This window comes from Brugia malayi, assembly GCF_000002995.4.
Source record: "Brugia malayi strain FR3 genome assembly, contig: Bm_v4_Chr2_contig_001, whole genome shotgun sequence".
NCBI lineage: Eukaryota > Metazoa > Nematoda > Chromadorea > Rhabditida > Onchocercidae > Brugia > Brugia malayi.
The window spans coordinates 9722601-9735161 of record NW_025062476.1 but is presented as its reverse complement, the minus strand read 5'-3'; the positions used below and the strand labels follow the sequence as shown (position 1 = coordinate 9735161).

Here is a 12561-nt window from a genome sequence, read left to right as displayed (position 1 = left end):
AGTTCTATTATCGCAACTTCATTGTCTGTTAATTTTTAATCGATTTTCATTTTGTTAACGTCTAATTTTGAAAAACGAATACATCAGCTTTATTCATTCATCATTTGTTTGTTTCTCTCTTCATGTAAATTTAAATTATTGCGATCCGCTGTTGTAATTCATTATTCATACACTTTACTGTGTGTTGCGTATTCAGTATTGCGAAAATATATATCAGACATCCAAAAAAAAGGAATGATTAACAACAATTATCAACTCTGACAAGCTTAATTGAATCTCCGGAATTTATACCCGTTTTTTCCCCTCTCCTCCCTCTTTCACGCCTGCCGTACTTGATCTTGTCAAGGGATTTTACTGTTTTGGTTTGTTCAAAATTAATCAGAATGAAAGCGATTTTATTAGAACTAATGTTTTAGGAGGCTGGATTTGTTTAGAGGATCAAAAGGTCCAAAAGTATGGCATTTGAAGATGAACTTATGTGATTTATTGCTGATTGGTGACCTGATTTGCTTCTTTACCTATTATGACGTATTTCTGTTCATACACATGCACCCAAATACACTTGCATCCGTGTCCGTTCAAAACAATTACGCAATTTAGGACAGATTTCAAGTTTCCAGAGAAACAGCAAAGTGCTGAAAATGAGAGACTATTCTACGAACACAGACACAAATGCACACCCACATACAATTAATAAAGTTGATTCCTGTGTTGTTCCTTTCACTGAAAACATCCCATCTTTTTGTCAGCTTTTAAAATTTACCAGTCTTCTCCCTTTCGACCATTCAACATTTATCAAATGGCTATTACTGTTGCCTTCACTGATTCTTTCATTAATTTGCCGTCGCTCCTTATTTTATTATTATCCGCAATAGGTAACTGCAAATCGAACATTGATGGTAAATTTTAGTTTTCACTATTTTTATTAATTAGTGATCTTTCACTCGTAGTCGCTGCTAATTTCATTCTTCCTCCATAAGAATCTTACAAGTTCTTCTTATTCTCTGTCTAGTAAAATAAGTTATAACTTAATTCAAACGAATATTAATAATAGTTAATGGGCATGATTAGTGATATTATGGATTGCATTATATAACAATGAAAGCAAATAGAAGTAAACGTGGAACCGTTGATTTCTGCACCTTTTCTTCTTTCTCCGAATAGGCAATTTTCAGTTTCAACATAAAATTATTTTAAATTTAAAAAATATCCGTTAAAGCTTTGAAACCATGTTTCGAACAACACATTGGTCAACAGCTATCGGATTTGTCACCATATCATAGCGAGTGGCGAATGAAAACACCAGAAGAGTGTTTACTGTTTTGTGCTCTTTCTTCGGTATTATGAGTTTTGTTTGTTTTTTTTAGAATTTCGTTTTAAATTTTTCTTCATTTCTTGATTATAAATACATAGGCAGGCATTTATGTCGGAATTTCTTCACTGACTTTTTCAAGTGAAAAGAAGAAGGTGTTAATATTGATGTTGATTGGATACTTTTAAGTTTGATTAGTACCTTTCAGTTTATAGTTTCTATTTCTTCCCATCCATTTGCAAGTAATTATTGTTCCTTATCTTTCTCAATAACGTAACTTTACAGTCTCGCTGTCGGTCTACAGTTCATGATACCTTCCAACACATTTGTCATTATTTCTTGGATGATGGTCAGCAACATTCACAAATAGCTCGTGGCATGATTTACTTCCGAGTAGTTGAAAAAAATTGCTTGGGTAAGATTGAACTGTCGTTCGTTATGTTAGTAAGAGCAGTGTCATGAAATGTTATTTCAGAGATCATAAAATTACTGCATTTAATATGAACCATTGAATTAATATCAGTTTAAATAATTTAATAACAAATTACTACTTCATTCGCTAAAATTCCATTCCATTTTACTCGATCCTTACAATTATTTCATTTACATTATTTAGCTGTTATCAATTTGGCATATTTTTACCTTTAATTTCTCTTACAGACCAATTTTTAAATGGCTTCAACCTCACATTTCTGGGTTCAGAATTCGCAATCTCAGAGGCATTACCATCTACTCCGAAGTATGACACAAACACAGGTTTTATTGAATTACAGCGACCTGCAGTAGCGCATGCAAACCCGTTGATTCATATACCACCCGGTGGTCGAGCTATAACTCCCACTCCTTATTTCGATTATTTTGATAGTCAACAAAAACTTAAGAAGAATGAAAAGTTTGACGAATCGAATCTTACTACTGCAACTTCCATTATAACTACTTCTGATAAAACTATCGTTTCTGCTAATGGTATTACTGTTAATACTTTTACTTCTTCACCAACTGCATTATCAAAGGTACTCTCTAAGGGTTATCAAATTTACGACGAATCTGCTCAAATGATACCAGCTTCCAAATTTTTTATGTCAACTTTTCCAACGTTGTTGTCCACACACAAAGAAAATTTAATTAATTTAACATCCAGAAGAACTAAAGTATTGGAAAAATCAAGTCATGAAACCCACTCATCTGATGATGCTTTATCTTTCACCGAAAACATCAGGAAGCTTACAACGCTTAGCGCAAATTTCGAAAAAGATCGTCAGGAAAATGGTGTTGATTTGAATAAACTGTTGAAAATGGTTACGGAAGACATACGACGATCACCAATTAAAACTTCCATAATAGATGTGGAAAAGTTAGATGAGGTGGAATTAACAATTCGTCCTTTTACTTCTGTTTACTAATATAAAAATAGCAGTTACCAGAGTTTCAGTCAATTTTAGGAAGAAATCTAAACACCAAATTATCTTTCACATTCAGCTCCGTTCTTTATAGCTCAAACCACATATGCGAATTCAAAAAAATTCTGAAAATCATGCTCTTCTTTAAAGAGAAATACAAGTTGTGAATTCTCTTAAACTGTTGCTTGCTTTTCTCAATTGACTCTAAATTGAAATTTATGTGTGACAGATTTTTACTACAAATTTAGTTTGTGATGAAACAATTATTTAGAACCCAAATGAAATGATGACACTCATTCTGGATAAGTTGATACCAATTTCGACAGTTAAATCGATCTCCATGACACTTTCTAAGCAAAATAATAGAGCAGAAAGATTTCTTCCAACAGGTTTTCTTTTTCGATGAAACTGATGTTAATCATCAAATCTTTCTCATCAACCAAAGATTTGAGGAGCGTATGAAATTTCATGAATTATTTCTAGTAGATGATATTAGCTACTCTTTTTAGTTCGGATAGCGTAACAGAATTGATCTCAAAAAATCTCATTAGTCTTGAAGGAGATTAGTATAACTGTATCATAATTTGCATTGAAGTTGCATTTATCAACTAATAATACTTACCTGTAAGTACTATAATAAGTACATAGCAGCAATATGTGGAAGCGATGAGCGTGAAGTATGGCTCACTATCGTAAATGCTGTATTAGAAGAGAACAGGTTGCAAAAGAAGACAAGTGCTGGGTCGTACAACTCTTGCAAAATTAAGTGTAACCTTATCACTGTTCGTTCTTACACATTATTTATGAGACCTAATTACCTAATAAATAAATCAATAAAGGAATCGAACAGAAAAAGATATCAATTAACAGTTCTCTTACTTTAAAAACTAATAAGTGAATTGTATTGATTATTTACTTTTATTGATAATTTCAGTTATAGGTTTCTGGGAGAGACTGTACTTCTTTCACTTATGATGCAGTAAAACGACATTGTGTGACACATACCAATAATAACGCCGTTGTAGCATCTTTAGCTTTTTCACCATCACCTGAATCCGATTTCAGCATTCGAACGGCAGTGAAATTCTGCTATCCAGGTTTAATTCTCGTTCTGTTAGTCATTAGTCTTAGAAAAAAAATGAAAAGATATTTGAATATTCAAGTTGGAAATTAAAGAACTAATATTATAAGCAGTCGTGCTAATTCGTACTCCTTATAATTATAGAAAGTTTGATTCTTCTCGAAGAATGTTCTGAATTTATTGCGTTTCTGGATTATGTGATCGATATTAAGCCTCGAGAAATTTTTGACGGTATTCCGAGAGGTCATCAAGGATTACATGCGTGCATTGAGCTATGTGTCTTGGCACCTCATTTTCACTGCAAGGTATTCTTTGTTAGTACCAACTTCTTCCTAAGCAAGACAGTTGCATATCATTTAACTTATATAATTTTTCACAAAATCTGTTCTGTCATTCACCAGATTATATCTTCTAGTGATAATACAAAGCATTTTTCCATAAGAAATTTAATGATTCATTCAACTAATACTTTTTTTTACATTAAAGTTCTGAGTTTTGACATGAAATGGAAATAGGACTGCTAATATCTCTTATAAAATTTAATCTTCTTATCGTTGTACATTTTTATTTTGTTTTCCAAACAGTTCGTGACTATAATTTCTAAAATCTTTTAGAATATAGTGGCTTGATCTTTTTAATTCATTTAATTTTGAACTTGCAGTCGGCAGCATTTGTTGTTAATTTGGGCAAATGTTTGTTGTATGATGAAAATTCATTATCAAGCCCTGAATATTTTCAAGAGCATCAGCAGTATGGATTGATTTATTTCGAGAATGGATGCAAGCAGTTTGATAAAACACAAAGTTGGATTAATTTTTCTCAGCATTTTATTAAATTTTAAGGAAAAATATAAATGCTTAGCTATGAGAGAATTGTTTCTAAACTAAAACAACTACCAGATTCCAAAAAGTTCATATAACATCGATTCCTTCCTGCTACTGCTAAATGAATATTCCAAAAAACAAGTTTTTTAGTTCCAACGGAACGTCTCCAACATCTCTCAATGAAACGACCTAACAATGTTCGATAAAAGCAATGAGAACAGATTTCCGGTGCTTACTTGAAAATCAATCATTCTTATTGAAAATCATTAAAATCAATCATTGAAAATCAATACTTGAAAATCAATCATTCTTATTAAGAAATAAGCTGAAATCCGCAGCATAAATGAGTGCATCACTAGTATACCTTACTATTTACCATCAGTTCTACTTATAGACTTTTTGGATCAGTATAGCTAATGAATTAATTTGTGTTTATATTACTATTTATTTTCGTGTTTTCAGAGAATCTCACTTGATGAAATCTCACATAGGTGTGATCAGTTGCAAATGAATCATAGCATTACTACATTGGTTAATAACCAAACTAATACTTACTTGTTTGGCGTGAGAACCGCCTATAAGTTGACGTAAGGTAGAGTGTTATACAATCATATATATCTTCGCCTTCAGTCCGCACCTTCTATGCTACAATTAAAACATTAAACTCACAGACTTTTTTTGTTAAGTCATTTTGAATATTGTGAATAAATATAAACATACTATCGTATTCACGTCAAATCTCAGCGTGTAGCGTGTCTTTTTGTGCTACTCTTATACTGGCTCAAAGAATGTTTTGCTGGCAGCCATAAAAGATTCCAGAAATTATTAATGACGATGTGATTAAGATTACTTGCAGTAAGACAAGAAACCTCCTCAAAATCAGAAATATCAATTGCTGAAAATACTCAATTTTTTTTTTCCAGGAATGTAGCAATGATTTTTAGCCCTGATTACTTAAATATATACAACAAGCACATATTAAATAATTTAATTAATAAAATCACGATATTATTACTCGCCATCTCATAACAAGAGAAAAAGGTTTGTTGATGATTCATTAGGAACTATTTTTCTTGAAAACGCAGTGAACTATTTGCGCTATTATTTCATTCTATCGTTTTCTTCGTCTTTGATTATTCTAATGTCATTCAGAATCCTTTTCACACCATTTCAAAAGGTTTCTTTTTTTGTGAAATTCTGCTGACAAAAAAGCATTGAAAATTTTTGATTGCTTTAAAAAAAAAAAAAAAAAAATCGATTTTGTTAGAATTTTCAATTCAGAATTCAATTAACTTTATGCATTTAATCATTTGTTAACATCACACTACCTGTTTTTAAGTGATAATATCATTTCTTTTAATTTACATTCATTTCATTTTCCATCACCTGCTATTTTCATCACCTGATAAGAATATGGCTTACCCAGTGACCTCATTTTTTTCACTTGTTTTATGCATAGGAAGTGTCTATAGTTATTTCAGATATTGTATTAATAATACTTGAATGTGATGCTCTTTCATGTATTGCGTACACGAATAGATTGATTGACCGATAGATTAGACATTCAATATTTTGAAATGACAACAAACATCATCTGACCTTGTTCTGGCGTAGTAACTCATACTTCTTCTTCTTTGTTAATTTTTGAACAAAAATTTTTCAGTTCAAAAAATCTGGATCATTGTGTACTTTAAAGAAATAAGGAGAAGATAGAAGGAATCATTACAAAAAGGGGAATAAATTTTACTAGATCAGCAATGTTCAACAAATCTTTCATCGAAATTCTGATATAGATTTTGGTTTAGGTGCTCTGCTTCAAATGATAATGATATTGGCAAAGCATTTCTGATCATTTAAATTAGTTAATGTATATTTTTTAAATTTTTTACTTGGGATGAATAACTAAAGTAATGAGTAACACTTTAAGAAAACATTCGAATAATTCTGCATTGTCTGTGTCTTGTTGCTACTATAAATAAGAGAGCTATTTTAGGAAAAGCGAAAGTCTGCCGAATGGTTTTTTTTTCCGGAAGGAAAGGATTATTAATTGTATCGAATAATAAGAAAAATAACAAATTCTAATACCATTAAATAAGGCGACTCAATTGCTTTCATTTATATGTATACGCGAGTGTGTGTGTGTGTGTTTATTTAATATTTGTTTAATGACTGTCCATTCATTTTCTTAGTCAAAAATTTTCACTGTTTCATTGAGAATCATTGATCTGTTGATAAGCTTTGAATTAACTAGTGAAACAATGGAATTTCTTATTGAGGAATAACGAAACTATTATTTCAATTTGGTTCATCCTTTATTCATAATTATTTTCCTTAAAGATTTTTAGTCATACTAGTGTTGAAGTGTATCTGTCATCACTCATTTCGAATAAGACCAAACTAATTAAATTCATTAGATTTGATAGATTCATTTCCAAATTGGATAGCAATGACAAGAAGAGAAATGATGAGAAAGAGTGAACACCATAAAAGGCATTGAACTTTGCATTACAATTATTCAAATTTCTAAAAAGTTTTGTAAATCAAAAACGCTTAAATTTCCTTCTCAATTAGTAAAATGAACTTTTAATTTCTCGAAAATTTTGCCATTCAAAATGGAAAAACTTTTCGTTTCATTTATTAAATACCTTATACTTTTTCACACTCAGTTATTACTTATTTACTGAGTATTTTCAACGAATAAATTAACAATACTTAGAATACTAATAAGGTAATCTGCCAATGTAATATGGCTTCAGGGCTTCAACTTATTAGAACTGTCAGTGATTCAATTGCAGAATGTGTGCTATTTCATTGAATGCTGTTGTAATGATTATAGAGGTTAAATCCGGTAGTGCACTTAAATCCGTATATGCCGTGCAATGGAAAGATTCGATTGATCCGTAAGAAAAACGGTCGATCGTTTCAGCGCATTTATATGCCAGTTTTGATATTAATTAACACATAAATGCATATATTTAAATTTACATTAAAATTTTAAATTTGTACGTCTCTCCGTATATACGTGTGTATGTCTGTCTATCTGTCTGTTCCAATCAAACTTCATTTTTGTAAATTGTCAACGTTAATTGTTCATATTTAAAATTGGATTTTCTTAGCCAACAAGATTATCTTATGCTCAATACACAACAAAATGAAATCTCTCAATTGATGTAAATGAGGAAAACATTGATGAAATCTATCATTGCATTTATGCAATAATTTTAAAATTGTTTCTGAAGGAAAGAAAATTCAAATTCGAACGACTAACCGGAAAAAAACTATTAAAATTAAATGATTGATAATTACAATGATTGCATGCATGTCATGCATGTGTCGACTTTATAAATAAGAACGACATAATTATATGCTAATAGAAATTTGAAGTGTGAAAATGTTAAGAAAACAGGAAATAATGAAGAAGAAATGGAATTTGAAGTGAATTTTTCCTTATTTAAAGAAATGTTTTCATTTTCTATGCAACATGAATCATATATTGCTTTCATTCCGGTCTGTTGACGATGTTTTCATCCTGCAAGACGATAACAGGAAAGACAAAACCGGTACATGGAATGAAAAACAGTAGCAAAGATGAATGCTGCATATTTACCATCCAATTAGACTATCATCGTATTAAAAAGCTTAAGAGAAAGAGAAAATATTTGCTTCACTTTTAATTTCAATTTGTTAGTATTCCGAATTCTATGGACTATAAATGGAAAATTATGTAACAGGTTTCAATTCCGCTCACAAAACTAGTCGATCAGTTATATTCGCTTTTAAAATATGTAAGTCATTTAAAATATTATAGTATAAAATGATGGGAAACCGGCGTTGCCTTACTGCAACTGCGTGCTACTATAATGTTATTACGAACTTAGTGATCAGGAATGACATTCACTTTCTAATGACATTTCTCCGTTTGTGGACACCTTTTAATGTCACCGTTTATATATTTTCATGATAAAATTTAAACTTTGAAATTGGTTTCTCTTACAATTCCTTTACCAATAAAATCAATTAGATTTCAGTTAATCTAAAATTTTTCAGTTACTGAAAATTATAACAGATATTTTTGAACGTGTAAAATTCCAAATAGAAAATATTGAATGGTTTTTACAAGATCTAGAAAAAGTAGGAACTTATTGGCAGAGAACTGATAACAAAAAAATAGATATTTCAACTAATCCAAAAGTTTCTCGACTATTGTGTGTATAAATTCTAAAATGCTGTAATATATATTTCCTTGTTATTACGTAGATGACTTTTACCAAATTTCAGCATTCTTCTGATAAGAACTTTAATAATGCTTTTTAATTATTCAGTACCTAAATGGTGTTGCAGAAATTATCAAAGTATTTCTATTTATTGGAAGTCATGACAGTTAGTTTAAAAATTAAGATTTCAAAATTTTCATCGTCTGATTTCGAAAGATTTGTTTTCTAAACAAAAGAAAATGTTAGGATTAATTATTATTTTATTAGTGATAATGACAGTTAGTGCAATACTTTAAGTCAAATTCAAGCTGCTTTGCATTACAGATCAGATTCTGCAATTATTTTCCTTTTGACAATCTTTTGTTACTGAATTTTTATATCAATCATCTGTCGTCTCTCTTTAATTATATTAAGAATTTTTCACTTAATATCATAAATTTACCATATTAACTGCTGTGAAGAAGAAAAACAATAAAAATGTGTTGAATATTTAAAACTTTATTAAAAATTTGATTAGTAAATCTCACCTTAATTTTCAAACCATGTATTCTCGAGCTGAAAGTATGCATGCATACTTCAATTCTTTGAAGTCATTGTAAAAGATATAAACATAAGCATATTTTATCTTACATTATATTTTACAGATACAATTTTTGTACAAAATTCTTATTTGCAGCAAAAAAAAAATGACAAAAATTTCACCGACAATAGAACAGAATCCAATGAATGTCATCGTTATTAGTGACATTACCTTTGAGAACAAATCGATCGAAAGATCCGGTATATTATCAACTAAATTAATCGATATGGAAGAAAGAAATACCACCCATTCAAAGGTTCATATTTTGTTATAAAACTATGAAATGTGATCATACATAGAGTGACAGCTGAATTAAAAGTTATGTTGTAATTTACAGATGTAATTTTAGAACTAATGTGAATTAAAGAGAAATAGTTTCCCTTTGGAAGTTCTGTTTGTACGACAAACACATATACTTACATTCCTTTCAAAAAGCATAAATACTCCTGTATCTGGCTATTTTCCCCTTAAACAAGAAATGAGAATATTCGACATAATAGTTAATTTTAATGAATTATTGGATCTAAGTACAGGAACAATTACCAATTTATTCATAAAATGCTCATGTTTCTTTTTTTTTGCGTCAAAAATTATTAGTGTATTCCAAGTTGTTAATTAGAATTCTCTTCTTAATTGTTTCAGCATTCTAAAATTTTTGGAAAATGAGTTGCTTGAAAGTTCAAAGAATTGACTATGAATGTCATATCACTATCAGTGCCCTTGTTTACTTAATATAAAACCAGAATGTCACGTGATATGCTGTCATTAATGAACTCTATGAGTACACCAGTGATTTGTGTTATCACCAATAATTTGTGATGTCACTATTTTAGCGATACAAAACCAGAATATCACGTGATGTGTTGACATTAATGGATATCTCCAACAAACAACGTTAGAGACTAATTATTGTAAAGATAGTTTAAGGAACAAAATGGTTAGTCTTGAAAAGCAGTGAATGAATTACTGCCATTTTTACACAGTGACAATTATAGCATTAGACAGTTCTTCTCGTCTGCCACTAATGACAGTTTCTTCAGTTGATCTTATCGATAAATTCTTATGCTTCTCATCATGTCATATTAGTTCATAATGAATTTGTTTTGATAACAGCTGTTTGCTTAGCTGGACAGTCTTTCACCTGTTTCCCGCTTTCTCACTCTCTACCGCTTTTGATTCTAAAGATTGAAAGTTGATTTCGAATTCACTAATTTCATCTTAATTTAAGTTCCACTGTCTTCCTGGTAGTACTATTATTTACTAAAGATCATTGCTGAACAGCTCTCTGAGAAGCTTGAAACAAACTTGAACATTCTTTAGATTCACAGCCGCTTATCGCATTTTGTTTTATTGCTAACCTATATTTCACTTTTGATGTTATTATTTTCTCTTCCGATTTAATTAGAAAGACAACTTCCTCTTTCAAATTAGAAATAGCCTTGATTGTAGAGCAACAATGTGGCATTGGTTGTTTACTACTGCTTCGAAAAAAAAGAAGCGCTTATCGATAAAAACTGGAATTTGATGAAATTCAAACCTGAAATAACGCTTAGAAACATTTTCATACCGTTAACAGTTACCAGAAGTAACAACAAAGCCTTATCGAGTTTTCGATGACCTCCGATCGAAGTTCTTTCCAACATTCACCTATAAATGACCCACTTGTCATCCATAATTTCGATCACAGCGTAAGTCTCTTCTTCATGCTTTTTAATTAATCGATACTGTGAACCATTTTAAAACGAATTTTACACAGAAAATACAAAATAATGAATTTAATGGAGTAGTTGCATATAATTATATTACATTCCTCATTCCCGACTCACTGACTCCGATAGTTGGGAATGTTTGTTACTCCCGAGAGAGCGATCGTTGTATAAGTAGGTCAAATATTTGATTATAGAAAATGTTAGTAAAAGCAAAAAAGTAACCATTTTTGAGAAACGTTCCCGGGAAGTTTCATTCATACTACTGTTTGTTTGACTTTATCAGTCCTTTTTTATCTGTTTTTCTCCAAGCAAAGCCTTCAACTTTCAATCTTATCAGCTTCATATTAAACCATTAAATAAATCGAGCTGTAAACTGCCAGTTTTATTTAAACATCAAGCGGTTTCATCTTTAAAAACATTTGAACATGGATTAGTGTTGATGTTACATCCTCTTGAGAAGAATTGATTTAGTTGTAGTGTTGACACTGACGTGAACAATAATTTAATACTTCACTAAACTGATGGATGATCACAACAAATGCAGAATAAATCTTTTAAATTAGAGGCTCTTTTAACTTCACCTCTGTTTGAGATAAGCAAATGATTTTATTAAAAATATCAAATTTGTTGGCTAACAAGTGCGAAACATTTTTCCTTTTTTAATTTCCTATAACTTCTGTAAAACATTTTAATTTGATTTTTGATTTCAACTTTTAAATTCAATCATCGGCTTCTTCCAGAGGTTAGCTTCAGTTCCCATCTTGGTTAATAAATAAATTTTTTGTCTAATATGTATCAATATTTAGCAAAAATATTAGAGCATTGTGGATTTTAAATTTGTGGGGACTGTTCATAATCGGAGGCTGTCTTTCTGTGGCTTTTTTTTTTTTTTTTTATTTTTGATTTTCAACTCAAGTCAAAACACTAAGAAATGGCTTAAGTTTTTTTTTTTTTTTTTTTCAAAATTTTTTATTTGCTTATAGTTTTTTTTTTTTTACACACAACACTGACACAGAAAATTTGATGGAGCAAAAAAATTAGAACTAAAGACGGAAATTGAAGACTAAAGAACTAAAGCTGACAGAATAATATGAATATCATTCTTTTCGAATAAAATGTCAATGGTCAAATTATTCTGATTCGATACCAAGATATTTCTTTTTTCTTAGACGATAAGTTCCATTAATTAAGACTTTCTATCAATCGGCATAGCGCCTGAAATAATCTGAAGCACTTCGGTACCCGACATTCCGGTCTCATTTCATTCACAAGCACTATCTGATGAAAATGATTTAATGCACAGCCATCGAGTTGCAACAGCCGCAAGTATTCCGCAACGGAATTTACATTATGGTGTGGGCGGGTTTGTACGTCGTGGCAGGGGCGTGCATTTTACGTAGACTATTTGCAGTTTTTGAGGGTTTCCATTTGATTTTATGTC

General features: G+C 30.5%; 1 protein-coding gene across 1 annotated transcript; it reads left to right on the top strand.

The window, feature by feature from the left end:
- Positions 1 to 799: 799 nt before the first annotated feature.
- Positions 800 to 4823, top strand: Bm6023 (PAN domain containing protein; the record flags this gene model as incomplete). Its single annotated transcript, XM_001900827.2, has 10 exons — positions 800 to 899; positions 1220 to 1338; positions 1598 to 1727; positions 1973 to 2676; positions 2984 to 3101; positions 3364 to 3494; positions 3653 to 3809; positions 3938 to 4098; positions 4455 to 4596; positions 4768 to 4823. 10 exons carry the CDS (start codon positions 800 to 802, stop codon positions 4821 to 4823), a joined length of 1818 nt encoding a protein of 605 aa, XP_001900862.1.
- Positions 4824 to 12561: the final 7738 nt, after the last annotated feature.